Here is a 20,160-nt window from a genome sequence, read left to right on the forward strand (position 1 = left end):
AAAAATAAAGTGGGTATATTAGTGTGTTAGAATTGTGACTGGAAGAAAAAAAAAAGATGTCCATGAGCACTTAATTTATCAGAGTAGAGAGCGTGGCGTTAAGTTATCAATAAAAAGGTAATTACGAGAGTGTAATTAACGAATACTGTGGATACGAAAGCGAGGCAATAGCGAAACCAAACATGCAGGTGGAAGCAGTGAATAAAATTTTGAAATAACGGAGGTACCATTGCCAAACGAATCTGATTTTTGTAGTAGTGTGTGAACGTTTCGCAGTGCCTACGTTTCGCTGTCACTACTTCCTCCTACATTTCGCTGCGGCATACATGTGAGACCTTACAAGCTTTTACTGTATCTCAACTTCAGGCGTTCCCACGCCAACAGGCCCCGTAGCCGCGACGTCATGTCGTTGCTAGGTCAATGTTGACTATCCGCTTTTATAACAATATAATACACATTACATATAGAATCCGATGTCTGAGCAAGCTATACCAAGCATTCCTCTAGCCTTTAGGAATACGTTAATGAAACCACACGCAAAATCTGGGAAGTCTTCCACATTTAAAACCAGCAACTGCATGCTTCAGTTGAAGCTCCATTCTGCTGACCCCGGCAGAAATCGAAATTATCAGAAGCAACATGTAGAAATTAAGCCAGCTGACCCGTCAAAAGCTTGATAAGTAATTTGCCATATCCAGTAATCAACCTACGTGTAGCATCAGAAGATAGCTCGGCAACATTGTCTCCTCCCCCATCGTAAAACTACGCATTCCCTTCCCTAGAGTCATCTTCTCTTTCATTCCCTTTCCTAGGGTTCTTTTTTTTGCATTTTTCTTCAATAAATTCAGTTGATAGTTTGCGCTTGTCGTGTCCACTTCGTAACGTGTGTCCTCCGTAACCTCATTGGTACCAGTAACGGTAGCGCATTGTTTTAATAATGCAAAACCAACTAGCCCAATACTTCATTTTGCAAGGTTAACCAAGGCTGCGTATGATATGAACATGGTCGCACTATGGCCTGCACTTCATTACGTCGGACCATAAGCCACCATTTAAGCGTCAGTGTAGTCGACGAGCCTGGTAAGCCCACGATAAGCACACCGCTACTCCTTTTACAGAAACATGTCGATGTACTTTGTGACATTTGACTAAAAAAGAGCAGCATGGGCACCTACTCGCTCACTGATTTGCATGAAACTGACTCGCGCAATGCGCTAGATCTGCCGTAATTTTTTATATATACAGTTTTTTATATATACAAGCGGAGCCAACACTGGAACTACAGACCTTAATCTTATATGACGGCTGTATTGTAGGAGTACATATGTAGTGTTTAGTTCTTTCTTGTAAAATTAGATAGCCAGCACCACAACCATAATTGACGTTACACTGCCATTACGCCTGCATAGGCTGTTTTCCAAACCAGTTTATAGACCTGGCGTGGCTCTGTGGTAGATTACCTGAATGCCACGCAGAATGCTTGGGTTTTATTCTTGCTGATATCCTAATTTTCATTCTCTCCGGTCACCCGGTCAACGCTGCCTATCTCGGTTTTTCTTAACGCTCTCGCATTTAAATTACCAATGCCTGTTCTCGCCGTTCCAGCGTAGATATAAACCGTCAATAACCTATGGCCCATATCCCTACACCGCGGCCCGTGGTAAACTGGTATGTACCACACGTGTCTGGAGTAAAGGGTTTGACGACGTACGCGACAGGATTTTCACGTCATGTCAGGACCCGACAGTCATATTCGTCAAATCTTCTTACCCTCCTATGCCAAATTCGGTCTACACTAAGTTAAGGAGGCGACCATGAGAGCACCGGACGTAGGCGACTAGATAGATAGATAGATAGATAGATAGATAGATAGATAGATAGATAGATAGATAGATAGATAGATAGATAGATAGATAGATAGATAGATAGATAGATAGATAGATAGATAGATAGATAGATAGATAGATAGATAGATAGATAGATAGATAGATAGATAGATAGATAGATAGATAGATAGAGAGATAGATAGATAGATAGATAGATAGATAGATAGATAGATAGATAGATAGATAGATAGATAGATAGATAGATAGATAGATAGATAGATAGATAGATAGATAGAAACGCTCAGTGCCAAACATTCGCTATGAAATTGTTCGCATTTAATAAAACATGCCAACTGATTCATTTACGCCATGTCCTGCAGAACATCCGAGTGTTTGGTGCTACTTATCATATTTGTGGGCTTCTGTAGTACCAGAACCACCATATGAATATAAGCCACGCATTACTAGAGGATACGTCGCGATATGAAAGCGTGAAACAACGACGACATAGAAGAGAACCACGAAACACAAGCGCCGACGTTTGTGTTTTCTGGTTCTCTATGGCTGCGTCCGTGTTCGAACGTGTTATGTGTTTTCACAGCGCAGTATTGAGTACTGATGTGGTACCATTTCAGAAAATATACTCCGTATTAGTACGTCATTCGGGAATGTGATAACACTCAGTAATTTCTTGGTCAATCGTCTCTCACGTAGCTGCTAACTGTGACTCCGGCTCCAATACCGACAACTATGCCGAGCCAGAGCCCACCAAATGTGCCCAGCTCCAGCCTTACAACCAGACCGAACCTTAGCCCACCAACTACTGCCGAGTCGGAGCCCATCAGCTACGACGAGACCCACGCTACCAACTACGGCGAGCATGAGCCTACCAACTGCGCCAACCTCGAGCCATATGACGGCACCGACACCTAGCCCTAGCCAAACTACGGCGAGCCGGGGACCACCCACTACGCAGAGCCCGAGACCACCAATCACACCAAGCCGCAGACCACCAACTACGCTGAGCACGAGCCTACCACCTACGCCGAGCAGGAGACCACCAACTACACCAAGCACGACCTCACGAACTACGCCGAGACCGATCCCTCCAACTACGCCAAGCCGGAGACCACAAACTACGCTGAGACCAAGCCCATCAATCACGCCGAGCCGGAGACCACCAACTACACGGAGCACGACCTCACCAACTACGCTGAGCCCGAGCCCCCTAACTACACCGAGCCGGAGACCACCAACTATGACGAGTACGAGCTCATCAACTACGCCAAGCACGCATCCGCCAACTACGCGAAGACCCAGTCCACCAACTACGCCAAGCTCGAGTCCAACGACTACGCCAAGGACCACTACTGCGAAGCCTAGCCCACCAACTACGCCGAGCCGGAGACCACCAACTACGCTTAGCCCGAGCTCATTACCTACGCCGAGCCGGAGACCACCATTTATAACGAGTACGAGCTCATCAACTAGGCCAAGCACGCATCCGCCAACTACGCGAAGACCCAGTGCAGCAACTACGCCAAGCTCAAGTCTAACGACTACGCCAAGCACCACTACTGCGAAGCCTAGCCCACCAACTACGCCGAGCCGGAGACCACCAATTACACGGAGCACGACACCACCAACTACGCTGAGCCCGAGCCCACTAACCACGCCGAGGCGGAGAACACCAACTACGACGAGTACGAGCTCTTCGACTACGCCAAGCACGCATCCGCCAACTACGCGAAGACCCAGTCCATCAACTACGCCCAGCTCGAGTCCAACGACTACGCCAAGCACCACTACTGCGAAGCCTAGCCCACCAACTACGCCGAGCCGGAGACCACCAACAACATGGAGCACGACCCCACCAACTACGCTGAAGCCCGAGCCCTCTACCTACGCCGAGCCGGAGACCACCAACTATAACGAGTACGAGCTCATCAACTAGGCCAAGCACGCATCCGCCAACTACGCGAAGACCCAGTTCATCAACTACGCCCAGCTCCGAGTCCAACGACTACGCCAAGCACCACTACTGCGAAGCCTAGCCCGCCAATCACGTCGAGCCGGAGACCACGAACTACACGGAGCACGACCTCACCAACTACGCTGAGGCCGAGCCCACTAACTACGCCGAGCCGGAGACCATCAACGACGACGAGTACGAGCTCATCAACTACGCCAAGCACCCATCCGCCAACAACGCGAAGACCCAGTCCGCCAACTACACCAAGCTCGAGTCCAACGACTACGCCAAGCACCACTACTGCGAAGCCTAGCCCCACGGGCCCAACAAAACCCCGTAAGCTATTCTATAACTCCTTTAGAGCAATAACCACCGTCGGGATTACCTTTCTCCCAGATAGAATCAACTTCTACGCTTGAGCGTTTAAGAAAGTGTCAAATTTGCGTATAGCGAAGGAGTCTCAAAGTCCGCCGCGGTAGTGTAAAGGTTACGGTGCTCGGCTGCAAAAAGGAAGGTCGTGTGGTAAATCCCGGCCGCGGCAGTCACATATCGAGGGAGGCGAAATGCTAGAGGCCCGTGTAATGTGCAGTATCAGTGAACGTTAAATAACGCCAGATGGGAAAATTTCCGGAGCCCTTCACTACGGCGTCCCTTGTAATCATATCCTGGGTTTGGGAAGTAAGACCCAAGAGTTATTATTATGAAAAGGTCTCAAGCACGAGGCCCGCGGACCGCATGTAACCCAGCCTGCACATTACTGTCTTTGTCCCATTTGTGTCAAATTTCACGAGTCTTGATTCCGAAATGGGCAGCACTGCAGCCAGAGAGGAACTTGGAGGGCCAGGTCGACGGACCGGCTATTCGAATGTTTTTTATCTGAAGTGGTGATATTACAGTGACAGAAGGCCTTCTGCTGCGACCTACCGTATTTTCCCCCTCTGTCACTCTGGGAAGAAGAGAGAGGAGGTGGAGAGATGAGGAGCCACCCGATGTCTATATGTTCCTAGAACCATGACGTCAAATGTCCTTCAGAAAGGACCGATATATGATTAGTGCGAAAGGCCTTCCTTGAATTGACAAGGTTATCTGACATTTAATAGTGTTCTCAAGCTCAAGTGATCTCAAAGTTATAATGCCCACGCTTGTGGGCATCATAAACGGGTATGTTCCACAGACATTGGGTAAATCCCACTACTCCCCACTAGTCCACTGAAAATGAAGGCAGCAGTTAGCTGAACAAACGAGTATGTGCCACAGAAATCTGTGCGGCCTATCAGAAAACTATCATCATCACAAACACGTATGTGCCGTATACATGGGGTAAATGTGGGGTAAATCGCACTGCACACAACTTCCACTAAAAAGAAAGAATGCGACAGTTATCTCAACAAATAGCGTGCAAGTTACCACAGTCATCACGTGATACTTTGTGGTTATAAAAGGTGGCGGCTATACTACCACCTACAAATTTGTTTAATAAAGTGTTTAACAAAGAGCACTGATGAAACATACCGGAGCATCTTAAGGGAAGGCTTCCTTGTAAACCTGCGTATAAGAGTGGTATATATGGTCAAGATGCGATAAAACTATACTATCGCCTCAAAGCATAATAATGAGTGTGTAATGAAGAGCAGTGATACAGCATATATGAAGTACTTACAAAACAGAGAAATGCGTTAGCCTGACGGACGGAACGCTACCAGCTTCACTCATTCATCGCTGTCCGCAAAGCGGAACTGGTGGATTATTTAAAGACTGTTAACGCTTAGAGTGAATGGCACCTAGTGCGTAGGTAATACAATTTTATGTGCTCCCGAAATCAGTACTGCAGAACAAACAAATATTTAATTGCTCGGTAATCATTGCGCTTCACAACGATATCTACGAAGGAATCGCCTACCACATGAGCTTTCTTCAACCGCGTTGTACAGTGCTCGTCAAAGGAAACCCGAACACCGGCGAGCCTTCGCAGTGGTATAGTGCGGACGCGCGCGCCTGTCAATGGTGATAACTGGACGGCGCGCACAATACCACTGCGAATGCTTGCCGGTATTTGGGTTTCATTTGACGAGCAATGTACATTACCTTAATGTACCGTCCCGCTCAATATGACTAACAACGTGGGAGCGCGTGGCCTCACGAGTTTAAAGATTGCACACGGCTTGAATTTGCTTAAGTTTTTTAAAAAAATATTATTTTCTTATCCAACACCCCCCAGTGAAAGAACAGCATTTAGTTGTAGAAATAAGGTCTAGTGGAAGGAATGCGAACACTTCAAACTTGTGAGGTCATGCGCTCCCGTGTTGCAAACCATAGCGCGACTAGACAGTCTACAGCGGTCAACACACATGTCTACAACTACGGAGCGTCGTGCTCAGAACAGCACGAGCGACATCTAAGGAGAGAAACTAGCCACATCTGAGCATGCGCGGCGCCAATGACGTGCCTGCCTTGCAGTTTGCTCAGTTTACGTCCTCTGTTTATCGCTGCGGCCGCGGCAACTGCTCTGGCCTTCGAAGCACTTTGGCCTTCATAGCGCCGACAAGAAAAAGGAATGCAACCGCACGGATTGGCGTCTTGTATACTTATTTTCGGTTCGCGGAATCACATCATACCAAAAACGGTTCGCTTTGTTGTTTTCTCGCTTGTTCCTTGCTTTTTTTGCGCTAAACCGTTGAAGCCCCATCGACGGCCGAAGCGGTCGTTGCGTCCGCGGCGATAAATAAAGATCAATCTTGCAAGAGAGGCGCACCATTAAGACCCCGCATGCACAGATGTTGCCATAGGTCGGCACTGTAAGAGAATACTCACTCACACTCACTCACCCCACTTTTTTCAGCCTTCGCACTCACTCACGTTCATACTCACGCCTACTCACACTCATGGGTACTCACTCACGTTCATACTCACGCCTACTCACACTCATAGGCACTCACTCACGTTCATACTCACGCCTACTCACACTGAGAGACACTCATTCACGTTCATACTCACGCCTACTCACACTCATAGACACTCACTCACGTTCATACTCACGCCTACTCACACTCATAGGCACTCACTCACATTCATACTCACACTTACAGGCACTCACTCACGTTCATACTCACGCTTACTTACACTCATAGACACTCACTCAAGTTCATATTCACACTTACAGACACTCACTCATGTTCATACTCACTCCTACTCACAGTCATACGTACTCAATCACGTTCATACTCACACCTACTCCAACTCATAGGCGCTCACTCACGTTCATACTCACGCCCACCAACACCCACTGATAGGCATACTCACGCCCATACTCGCGCCCACTCACACCCACTGAAGTTCATACTCACGCTTCCTCACACTCATAGGCACTCACTCACGTTCACCTTCACACGTCACGCCCATTGGTACTCGTGTTCATATTCACGCCCGCTCACACTCATAAGTGTTCACTCACTTTCAGTAACGCCTCTCACACTCATTGGTACTCACTCACGTTCATATTCACGTGTACCGACTATCATACCTACTCACTCACGTTCATACTCACACGTACACACACTCATAGCACTTACTCACGCTCTTACTCACATCTACTCGTACTCACTCACGTTCACACTCACGCCATCTCACACTCATAGGCACTCACTCACGTTCATACTCACGTCCACTTACGCTCATAAGTACTCACGTTCACACTCAAGGGTACTCACACTTATGGGCACTCGCTCACGTTTATACCTGTTTATACCTGCTCATAGCTGCTCATACCCATCGGTACTCACCGGCCCATTCACACTGGTAAGTACTGACTCACACCTACTCACACCGGTGCTCATGTTCACACTCACACCTACTCACAGCCATTTGTACTCACGTTCACTCATGTCTACTCACTCCCATGGGTACTCACTCACATTCATACTCACACCTATTACACTCGTATGTTGCCTTCATACTCATGCCTTCTCACATCCCTCGTCACTCACTCATTATCACACTCACGCCTTTGAAATGAGTCTACTCATGAATGAACATGCCAAGCTTTCCGCTCTACACACACTCACATGCGGCCCCTGATGTCCATATTGAGTTACGCTCCCGTTCACAGATACTCGCGTTTACACGTCTAATAGCTCCCATATTCGATCATTACCACTCAAACCTAATCAACGTCGCCGGGTCTCATTCACATCTCTCTGTCACACTGGGCAAAAGTTTTGTATGCATTCGCATCTAAGGTGACCATCTCTCATATATTCTCGTTATATCTGAACGTGCAGATTTGTAAGTTTGTAATGGATAGTCTCAGGGACAAACCGCAGATGTTAACACTGGTTCAAGGGAAATGTGCTATGTATATGTATTATTATTTTTTTAATTTGAACTTTATTCAGACAGACATTGTCTGGGATGAAGGGGCTAAAGGCAGATGCAACTCCCTGACAAAGGCCCCCCTACCCATACATTGCTCAGGGGATGTCATATGGGATGTTCGAATTACCGATTACCGAATTTGTTCGAATTAACCGAATGCCGAATTATCGAAAGCATGAAGGAAACAATAAACAAGTGTCTATTACATCAATGGATTCGCATTTTCTTGATGACCTGTTAAATTCATGGTACATATCTGGCATAAAAGCAATGCAAATGCCGCAAATTTCTTCATTCGCAACTCCGTTCACAATGTGACCGCGGCTCAAGACAGCCGTGTCTGAACACTAAACGTGATCTGCCCCCCTCCCTTATTACGTACCGCCACTGCCACCACGCGCACGTGAAGATAACTTGTGCGCCGGAAAAATGATCGACAAATGATCGTTCGTTCATCGTAATGTCGCAACCGAATTTTATACCAGCATGCGCACTGCGGCTGAATCTCTTCACCTTCAACAGCTTCCACTATGTTCGAGTTGCGTGACATTGCGCGTGCATTGCCCGAAGTCAAAACGAGGCTACTGAGTGCCGCATCCGCTGTGGACGAAAGTGTGGTCGCTAAATTAAGACACGATCATAGCGACCACGCAGTTCCGAATGCGCGTGCGTGGCCTGCGCCCACAGTCGAAACGAAACTGCTCGGCACAGCATCCGCTGCTGAATAAACCTGGCTCGCTAATGCACAATAATGAATGGCTACTACACAGTTCTGAAGCGACGCGGCGAAAACGAAACTATGCTTGTCGCAGCTTTGACCCGAAGTCGCCGCTGGCGCTATGGACGCGATCATAGATATATCACCCACACAGTTCGCGTGTGCCGAGCAAAATCGAAGACAAAGCAAGTGGGCCGCAGCCGTCGAAGTCTTTGTCGCCAACAACGTGATTATGGCTAGATCGTGGACGGCGACCACGCCTTTATGAAGGACCGCAGCCGTTTGAGTTGTTCGCGAATGCCGTTTTTCCTCCTGTGAGTGGAACTCTAAGGTGAACCTCGGATTGCTTGGTGCGCTCCGAGGATTGTCCGAATTAACCTGGTTGCGGGCAAATAAGACCGAATTAACGAGAGTTTGATACCATTAAACAATGCATAAGCTTGCCGCGACCAGAGAACACGTCCGAATCATCCGATTTTCCGAATTAACGAGGGGCGAATAACGACCTTTTAGCGTATAACCTTTCATTTTCGTTGACTAACCAAACAGCAAATGTATGGCGCGCTTATTTGCTAACTCCACCTTCACTGCTTATGCCAGGGGTTTAAAACTCACGTCAGCTAACGAGCCGCAGTCACGAAAATTTATTCCCGCAAGGGCCAGGACACAATGACGAAGGTAATTAAGAGCGGGGGGCGGGTAGGAATAGTTTGTACAAAATGTCAGGCCATGCATAAACATGTTCTGCCGCTATGTCAAGGACAATTTTCTCCCCCCCCCCGCCTCTCGTCCCTGAAAGTGCATTGCGCTTGCACGCTGCTCGACCAATATAACATTGAATGCTTAGGTTTGTTTTGTCGGCGAACACAGTGAAAATCCAGCGCACAATCACGACGTCGAGGAAGAAGCACACCACCACAGCGCTGATCGGCCTTGTGCCACATTGTGATTTCTGTGCGCCACACCAGCGGCCGCGTTAATCCTTGGATTATGCCGCTTTTGAGACATGGCGAGTTGACGCCGCACTATGGATGTCTGCGTTACGCCATAAAAATGCGTATTTACTGCATTGAATCGGTGAACTTCATATAATATTATTCGTATTAAGGCGAAAGTCTTATATGCCTCATCAAGCGGGAAAAGTGACCTGTAATGCCATGTGACGCTCCCTCCTAGTCCTAGTCCTGTTCCTTCGTCTATGTACAAGCCCAATTAGTAAACACACACACACACACACACACACACACACACACACACACACACACACACACACACACACACACACACACACACACACACACACACACACACACACACACACACACACACACACACACACACACACACGCACGCACGCGCACGCACACACACACACACACACACACACACACACATACACACACACACACACACACACGAGATCACGGGAAATACACCATCTCCTCATTATGCGCTCGTGTCGACCACCGCCACGGGACCGGCGAGGCTGCATATCGTCCGAGGCGGCAGAAGAAATGGCCATAGCCCTAGCAATACTCCATAGTGGCAACGAGGACACTCTTGTCGTGAGTGACGCCAAGATGGCGGTCCGAAACTTTACCAAGGGATGGGTCTCCGTCGAGGCGGCGCACATGCTGAACGCCAGAGTCGCGGACTTTAAGTCGGGCGCGATCACCACCAAATTTCTCAAGTGGTTCCCCGCGCATGTGGGAGAGCTTGGCAACGAACAAAGAGCCGAACTCCCGTCGAACCACAACAAGCGCGTCCACCGCGTCGCGAGACTGCTAACCCGCCGCGACGCGGACGAAAGGGCCACCGCTGTGCGAGACATCGTCGATGGCGAGGCACCCAAGTTTGGAGGACATTCTTCTGCGACGATGATAACAGACCCCGAAGCCTTACAGGATTGCATGGACCACGAGATCGTCAGCCACTGCAGGAAAACGCCACCCCACAAGCAGCTAGAGAGGTCTCAGGCGTCTGACCTGAGACGTCTGCAAACTGACACATTCGAATATCCCCGGCAACTGGACAGGCTGTGTCCGTCGCTCCACCCGTCACCCGGCTGTCCGTGGTGCGGGCACGAGACAGCCGACATGGCACACATACTTTGGAAGTGCGAGTGCGGTATTCGCCGCCACTACCCGGAAGAGGGAGTGTGTACCCCATGACGACTGGCTGAGCGGTGGCGAGCCGCCCTTCTCAGCCCACATCTAGTGGACCAAATCTGGGCTGCTCAGCGAGCCAGGGCTATCGCCGAGGACGTCGCACGATGTTCCCCGGACGACGGCTTCTGGAGGCCTAGCCCGGGCCAGTGATTCTTCGTTGGACTCTAAATAATTTAAAGTTCATTACCTACCTACCTCATTATGCGCAAGGGTCAAAAGGTCATCACAAACTCATAATTTATTAAGGCGAAAGCCTTTTATGTCTCACGCGAAGCACGAAAGGCTGGCTCAAAAAATCTAGTGACCTCTCAAGCGCGGAACTGTGCGCTACCTTCGCCTTTGCGACCTTCGTGTGAAAACGAAAAAGCAAAGCGGCGCTTGTGCGATTTAAATTGCATGGTAAAATAGTCGCACCCGATGGCTTTGGTATTCGAGCCGTATTAGGAGCATGCATCAGGGGCACTGTGAATCTTTTTCCTGGTTTCTAGGATATTCACGGTCCCTCGGTTCCTTCAAAGCCATCGTGCTGAGGTAGCCAAAACTTCTTTATCGTATTGTCGCGACGTCAAGACAGAGGCCGTAACGCACAGAATGGTCGCGTCTTTTTTTTCTACAATTTTTGCTTTTAAGTACATGTGAGAAGTCTGGGATGCGTGAGAAAGTATTATGAAAGAAGTAAACTTACGGAGCAGCCCGACCTCTACGGACTACAAACTGGCACAGATACAGGTTGTCCTGTGATGTCATTTCCGGCTTTTAGTTTTCGCACTTTGCGGAGTATCAACGTGAAATATTTTCGCTATAGCCAAAGTAAAATGTAGTGGTTAGTGATGCCGAAAATTGCGCTCAATCTGAAGAGAAAAAAAAGTAAAGTAAACCGGCAAGAGACAGGCCAATATAGATACAGTCAGGATCAAAACAAATTTAGAATTTTCCCTGAGAAATCACACGATACTTTAGAACAAGAAGAAAATAGGGACGTGGAATGATGAACAATACCTTAACCACACTGATTTACGAAACAGCAATTTGAAGGTAAATCACGAAGGCAAGTATTAAGTAAATTCTCCAAAACTACAAAAATATAAAGAAACGACAACGGGTCAGTATTACCAAATCCAGTGATCAAGTAGATTTAGTAGACCGTAGAATCTCGAACACCACTATGTTAGTTGGCGAAACCATTTACTGTTGCTGAGCGCTCAATTATTTTCTCTGATAATAATATCTGGGTTTAACGCGCCAAAACCACGATAAGATTACGAGGCGTGCCGCAGTGGAGGGCTCCGGAAATTTTGACCAGCTGGTGTTCTTTAACGTGCACTGACATCGCACAGTACACGGGCCTCTACCACCACGCCTCCATCGAAATGCGACCGCCGCGGCCGGGGTCTAACCCGCGACCTTCGGGTCAGCAACCGACCACCGTAACCGCTACACCACCGCGGCGGACTCTTACTTTCTCTAGTATTAGCAAAAAGGTTGCTCGTGGTGGTGTTGCACACGTCAGCGGTCCCAGGAAAATTGATAGTCGAAACAGTGCTACACTCCAAGAAAAAAAAAAGGTCAAAAGGGGGTCACGGCAACCGACTCTCTTCGGTAATTCATTTGACCCCTTTTAAAAGGTAGAACCAGAAAATGATATGTAACTTTTCTGCAAGAGTCCGTTGTCACTCTTGCAGCGCGTTTCGATCGGCTAGCGTGTCGAAGACGCCGCCGTATGCATCATATACATCGCGTGGTCGCGTGGCTGCCTGCCGTTCGGCGCGGTTCACGCAGTTCGCGTACGCTGCCTGGCGCGGCGCCGGGGCTCGCCGTTGCGTCGGCACTGGCTATGCACGAATGAAAGCACTTATTTTCTGAGAAATCGCTTCAAAATTTGGTTTCAGAATAAGCACGGCTTTGCTCCAGCACATTCCGACACCCAAGCACATCGTCCGGCATTCAGGGGCACGCCGTGAGCGGTTACTGACCGCATGTTTTACAAACGTAACCCATCCTTAAATCCTCTGCAAACACATTCGAGTACGAGCACCCGAACGACACCCAGATCAGACATGTTATATGCTAGAATTAGCGCACATAACTCCCACAATTACGTAAACTCACTTGATTCTGTTATAGCGTCATCGCAGATGTTGGCGAACCACGAAAACAGCAAACAGAAACCAAGGAAAAGAGTGCACGGCGGCGACCGCAACAACGCGCGCCGTCGAAAGTCTCTCGCTTTTTCACCTTACCGGCGAGGCGTGTCCAACTTAAGTGACCAACGCATACGTGCTGGAAGCATCCTACTATATCTGCACCGCAAACTAGCGTCTTCAAGCCAAGAAAAACCATATTATATAGTGCGTCTAAGCGTTCTGTAGACGGGTTTTTTTCACGTTCCTACGCGCGAAAGCACGCTGCACACACAAGGTTGATAGAAATGTTGTTATGAAGTAGACTAAAGCGCATCTCAAAACGACATCTTGCACCTTCAGCAGTGCAGACACAACGTGCGATCAGCAAAAAATGACCCTTGATAATTGTTTGCATCGCTCATTTTATGGGAGCGGACGCAGGCTGCTGTTGGAAATGGCTGGCAGATAACATCCGCAGAGCTGCTGCAGACGCCCAGCTAAAGCTGTATATATGTGCCTACGAAAGCAGTACACTCGCCGTTAACGGGCGCACGTTGTCCGTGTCCGCGGCTCCATGAATATTCCGCCCTCCTAGCGTGACCGAGCACGGAGCCTAGTGTCAATGCCACCGAAGATGTGCATTTTTGATCGAACACAAAACTGCACGACAGGCAACTGACGCAACCCGCGCAACCGACGCAACGCACAACGCATTCCAAGAGACCGAGCAGACTGAGACAGAAGGCCATGGCGCGGCGCCAGCCCGGCTGGCTCCGTCGGCGAGGAAAGCGAGCCACCGCGCCAGAACGGCGCCGAACGGCAAACGCGCGATACGTATGGCGGATACGACGGTGCCTTCATCGCGGAAGCCAATCGAAACGCGCTTTAGGAGAGTCCCGTGACTCCAGCCCAAATGCTCTCTTTCTCTCATCTACCTTCCAAAAGGGATCAAATGGACACCCGAAGAGAGTCACGCGGCCGTGGCCCTCTTTTGACTCTTTTTTTTCTTAGACTGTACTCAGTTACTCACACTAATAGTACCCTCATGAGTGCACACTCACGTTCAAACTCACGACTACTCACACTCATGAGCACTCACTCGCGTTCATACTCACGCCTACTCACCCTCATGAGTGCTCACTGACGTTCACACTCACGTCCACTCACCCTCATGAGTGCTCACTGACGTTCACGCTCACGTCCACTCACACTCATGAGCACTCACGTTCATACTCACATCTACTCACACACATGAGTACTCACTGACGTTCACACTCACGCCTACTCACCCTCCTGAGTGCTCACCACGTTCACACTCACGTCCACTCACACTCATGAGCACTCACTCACGTTCATACTCACATGTACTCACATCTACTCACACTCATGAGTACTCACTCACGTTCACACTCACGCCTACTCACCCTCATGAGTGCTCACTCACGTTCACACTCACGTCCACTCACACTCATGAGCACTCACTCACGTTCACACTCACGCCTACTCACACTCATGAGTACTCACTCACGTTCACACTCACGCCTACTCACCCTCATGAGTGCTCACTCACGTTCACACTCACGCCTACTCACCCTCATGAGTGCTCACTCACGTTCACACTCACGTCCATTCACACTCATGAGCACTCACTCACGTTCCCACTCACGACTACTCACACTCATGAGTGCTCACTCACGTTCACACTCACGTCCACTCACACTCATGAGTGCTCCCTCACGTTCACACTCACGACTACTCACACTCATGAGTGCTCACTCACGTTCACACTCACGTCCACTCACACTCATGAGTACTCACTCGTGCTCACACTCACGTCCACTCACACTCATGAGTACTCACTCATACTCACACTCACAACGTTCAAATGAGTGTGAGTGAGTGTGAGTGAGTGCACTCATGAGTGAGTGTGCCGAGCTATGGATGTTGCTTATTAACGTCTGTCGATGTCGCTCGTGCAGTTCCGAGTGCGACGCTCCGTCGTTCTATACATGAGGTTTGACTACTGCCCGTGGTAATAAGTGATCGGAAGATGAATGCGTTCATGAAGAGAGCTTCGTAATAATAATATCTGGAGTTTAGCTTCCCAAAACCACGATATGATTATGAGTGACGCCGTAGTGGAGGGCCCCGGAAATTTCGACCACCTGGGGTTCTTTAACGTTCACCTAAATCTAAGTACACGGGCCTCAAACATTTTCGCCTCCATCGAAAATGCAGCCGCCACGGCCGGGATTCAATCCCGCGACCTTCGGGTCACCTGTCGAGCGCCATAACCACTAGACCACCGTGGCGGGACAAGAGAGCTTCGTAATCGGCGCACGCAGTGGATATCAAGCCGTTTATCACGACTCACTGGCAGCTGCTCTAATGACCAGTTTTTGAATGACCATTTACCCGAACATAATGCTAGATTTGAAATTATGGCCGTGACTGGTTTCTCATCGAATAAAAAACAATTTTTAATATAGAATATTCAGGATCTCACTTGCACTGGGAGAGAAAATCTACACGCTTAATAGTCAGCAGTCACTGCTTTATTTCGCAACCTCAGGTTGCTGAACATAGAAATCTTCAAAGAGCGATTGCGACGGATGATTACCTTTTTTTAAATTTTATGGCACAGACCGACAGACAGGGAACTTCATTAGGGTACTGAGGAGCAAGCCAGTGGAATTCTAGAGAGGACCCCTGGCTAGCTGATTGCTAATCCCATGTTGAAGTTGGCGTGGCTTTGTGGTAGAATTTATGGGAAACACAAGTTTTTTAAACAATTTGCGCGCAGCGAGGGCTTTTGTCGGCGCACTCTACTGCACGGCTTCCGTTGGACCAGTCGCCATGGTGCTTCCCCCCGACGGCGTGTGCGATTATATGTTCTTCGACTCACTCTACTCGACCGACAACTATATGCTAACCGACAAGGCGCCGAGTGGTGAACTTGAGGTGTATCTCAGGGCTGCCAACTCCTCAGAGAAAACCGAGCATGGCGTTGGCATCAATGTCAGGTGAGATAGTAACCTATCAGCTTTTCTATAGTTGCATCCACTGACCTCCTCCTAATAAGGAAAAAAAAATCAGCCCTTCGCCTATCGGGAAAGTGGAGTCAAGCGAAGCTTGGTGTGTCTGTGCGTGGCGTGCTAGTTTTCTTCCTTTTCCTTCTTGCTTTATTCATTTCTTGCTTTCTTTCTTTATTGCCTTCGTTTTTTGTCTCTCTCTTTCTTTATCTCTTTCTTCGGCGGTTTCTTTCGCATTGCGCAATTCTCCCTCCTAATTCTTTTCTTCCTCCATGCTGCGAATAGGACCTTAATCCATATGCTAGCAGCACAACACTTCAGTTTTCTACAGGCAACAACGACAGTCATGCATCCATATGCAGGCAACAGTGAAACACGACAACGTGAAGTAGCAAGTCAGCCCAACAAAGATCGGACTGCCATATCAGAAATGGCTGATCGCCAACACGCATACGATCGAGAGGGCATTAATTATCGTAAAACGGCGTGAAGAAGTACGCATGTGACCGGCGCAGCTCAGAGCGCGGCGTTTACGTATGTCGGCGCCCGATTTTTCACGTGTAACACCACCACCGAAATCCGTGAGACATAAAAAGGTTCGCTTGGAAATCGATATCTACAGTCAAGCACAAAAGTTTACGGACCACGCGAGCGCGTGCCAAACTAGGTGGCGGTGGCGGTGGTGATGGGAGGTGGCGCACCTAGCGGTGCGTTTATGGGTAGATATCATTTTGTCAGAAAGACTGACGACAGTCATGCTGATAGACTGCCTTTGAGAAAAAATACCGCGTAGCCACAGATGCCGAAGAGGACGTCGCGTCAACAAGAGAAAAGTGAAAAATATTTGTGCCAAGGCATAAAATAGCCAGGCCATCGCTTAAGAGAGGGACGCGTCTCGGACGTAGTGCTGCTGTCTACCGCCGCTGACGTAGCTGAAATGTCACGAAGAGGCTCTTCGCCACGCGCTGGCGTAGTCCGTAAACTTTTGTGGTTGACCATCCGTTTTCGAGAACGCAGGTGTGCGGGCAACTTTAGTCATTTCTAATTTTCATTTTTTTTTCAACTCAATTTTCTCAGTTACTAAATTTGTCCGCGATTATTTTTTTTTCTGGCGAACCTTGTATTTGTATATTAGGAGACAGTACTTTCCTGAGCTGTCGCACGAGAAAATGCGCCAGCAGTGAGTCAGCAACATATACTAGCCAGAAATCGCATATGTTCTTTGTTTCCCATAATAAATAATTATTCTAAATATTGACGCCCAATTACCGAATCAACAGAGCAAAATGCAGCCCCTATTCTCTGAAGCAACACGACTATTTTGTGAATAAGGTCACTGTTGCATTCGTGTAGGAGGTGTTGTGACAGCGTTAAGTGATATTTAGTTTCTTTACAGAAGGAAAGAAGTGTAAATTTTAAGGGCTCATTTTCCTTTGTTATACGCAGTATTAATGAGCACTAACAGGCACTATTGCCAAGGAAAGTATAGGGGATGTTATAGGCAGTGAATGTAAGGTAAGTGTGAACAAAGAAACGTGGACGAAAAGATAGCTGCCCGCGGCTAGCTGTCTTTTCGTCCACTTTTCTTTCTTCACATTTACCTTACATTTACTACCTATAACATCCCCTATACTTTCCTTGGCATTATTGTCTGTTAATGCTCATTCGTTTCTTTACAGTATTTCTGAAATTTCTTTTTTCGGTTGTCAATTTCTTTGTGTATCATATGTTGAGTAATTGCTGCTCTCCAACCAGGTACGGCGAGTGCGTTAGTTCCAAGAGTGATGTTGCGGTTATTTGAGTACCAGGTCGCCTGGTGAGAAACGTACACGTTCCGGATCATATATTTTTCCCGGTTACACACAGGGCATGCATTTGCTCATAGCTACACATGTTGTAGAATATGTGGTGCCATATATCTCTGTAAATAGGCAGGCGAGAACACAGTGAGTTGTATAAAACCAGGGCTGGGCAAAGATACTTTGAAATTGTATCGCGATACGATACAAGATACTCAGGCAAGAAGTATTGGAGATACTGATACTGGAGATAAAAGATACTGCCGCGAAAATTTTATCCGATACGATACTTGGCAATTGTATCTTAAGATACTTCGATACATTCTCAAATTTGTTATTATAGATCCACATAGTGTAGCAGCAAACGCCTATGCACGAAAATGCCTGCTTGAAAATTTCTTAACTGTGACCCATTTTGTTTCACTTGAATGAAATGTCTGTTAGTATCTCAAAAGTTTTGCCCTTCTTGCTCAAAGTACATTACTTTCCTTCCAAAACAACTTATTGGGGTTTGTTTTAGCTGCTTCATAGGACAACTCTTTGTACACTTCGCTGACAGCGGTACTTGCTTTGTACAGCTTGCCGACCATCTAGCAGGTTGCCATATAATCAAAATAACTCCAATAAGAAGCCTTCGCACGACGGCGCAAATACCGGTGTGGACTTTCACCTTGTCCGTAAAAGACAGCTGGCACAATACCGTATATCCGGACAGGTGTACAGCAGCAAGAACGCTGGTAGCGACATTTTTCTTCCTTTTTTTTGGGGGGGGGGGGGGCGAGGCATGGTGTATGCTAGGGGTTTGAGACCATTCGCTAGTGGCCCGGCCCGTACACATGACCGTCTTCGTCTCATTAGTTTTTATTTTCTAAATAAGTATGTTCGTGAGCTGCACAGACATGACTGGTCTCAAGTATTCCTTTCGTGAGGAACATGTGGCCACCATGTGCTGAAGCATAACTGTGGAACAAAAACTATATTTCAGAATCCGCGTCCAGATATCAGTCATTCTGTACATCGGTATCGATGTTTCTCGAATCCTGACTCGATGTACCCTTCAGAAATGACCTATATATGAGATATGAAAAAGGCTTTCTTTCAAACGTCATTTTGTTCAAACCCTCTCCCACCATCTCCACTGTCCCTGCCCTGCAGCTAAATTTCGCGACTGCGGCCCGCTGGCTATAAGCTCAGTTTGAGGCCCCGGGTGTATACGTAGATGACGTAAAACTGCAATGAATTTTCATATTCTACTTATCTGCCGGCGTAAGGGACTCTTTGTTGATGTACTCACTAACGTGCAATCTTTTAGCAATTTCTCTTCAACGAGAGAACATGTGCAACACAGAAACGTCTCAGACGTATTGTATAGTTCCACAAAACGTCGGAGGACACCGCCGCTATTCGCGCTATTGCGACTTATAGCTCCCATGACGTGGCGATTAGTAATGTGAAAAATATTTAAGAAAGCCTAAAACGGGAAAGCAAATATAGGTAAAATAGAGAGGTGGTTGTGTAACCAACATTCACATTTAATGAGTACAGAAACAGAATACAGACGGCGCCCTGAATAGCTATGATTCATTGTGCCGATTATCTCGGCATCATGAATTCATGATGCCGATTATCTCGGCATCATGAATTTGGTCATGATGCCGAGATAATCCTTCTAGGGGACATGAACGCTCACATTCATGACCTTGACGGATATTCAGACACCAATGGCAAGTTATTGCTAGATCTCTGCGAGCAACATAGTCTTGAGATAGTTAACGAGGGGCCTAAGTGTGAGGGGCAGATCACGTGGGAAGTCAGAAACAGGCAATCGAGCATTGATTACTGTCTCATGACAGAAGGAATATATGACAAACTTAGAGAGATGAGAATAGACGAAGAAGGCATTAACAGCTTAGGTAGTGATCATAAACGCATAATATTACAAATGGGATATAAAACTGAAAATAAGAACATAGAATCAAAGTTTGCAGCTCGTATCTAAATGACAAACAAATAACAAATATAGCCGCAAGAGTCGAGGAAAAAGTAGACGAACTACCAGGCAAAGACTGGAAGTATAGTGAGCTGCTACATGTAATCACGAAAGAAATGGAAATAGAGAAGAAAACTATTTGTTGGAAAGGAAAGAAAAAG

At 47.6% G+C, this 20,160-nt stretch overlaps 1 protein-coding gene across 1 annotated transcript; it reads left to right on the top strand.

The window, feature by feature from the left end:
• Positions 1–2,576: 2,576 nt before the first annotated feature.
• On the top strand, positions 2,577–3,647 carry LOC119398944 (proteoglycan 4-like). The gene is made up of 3 exons (XM_037665761.1): positions 2,577–2,745; positions 2,803–3,203; positions 3,417–3,647. The coding sequence occupies exons 1-3, from the start codon at positions 2,577–2,579 to the stop codon at positions 3,645–3,647; spliced, it is 801 nt and encodes a 266-aa protein (XP_037521689.1).
• The last annotated feature ends 16,513 nt before the right edge of the window (positions 3,648–20,160 follow it).

The sequence above is a fragment of the Rhipicephalus sanguineus genome, chromosome 7, assembly GCF_013339695.2.
Source record: "Rhipicephalus sanguineus isolate Rsan-2018 chromosome 7, BIME_Rsan_1.4, whole genome shotgun sequence".
Classification (NCBI taxonomy): domain Eukaryota; kingdom Metazoa; phylum Arthropoda; class Arachnida; order Ixodida; family Ixodidae; genus Rhipicephalus; species Rhipicephalus sanguineus.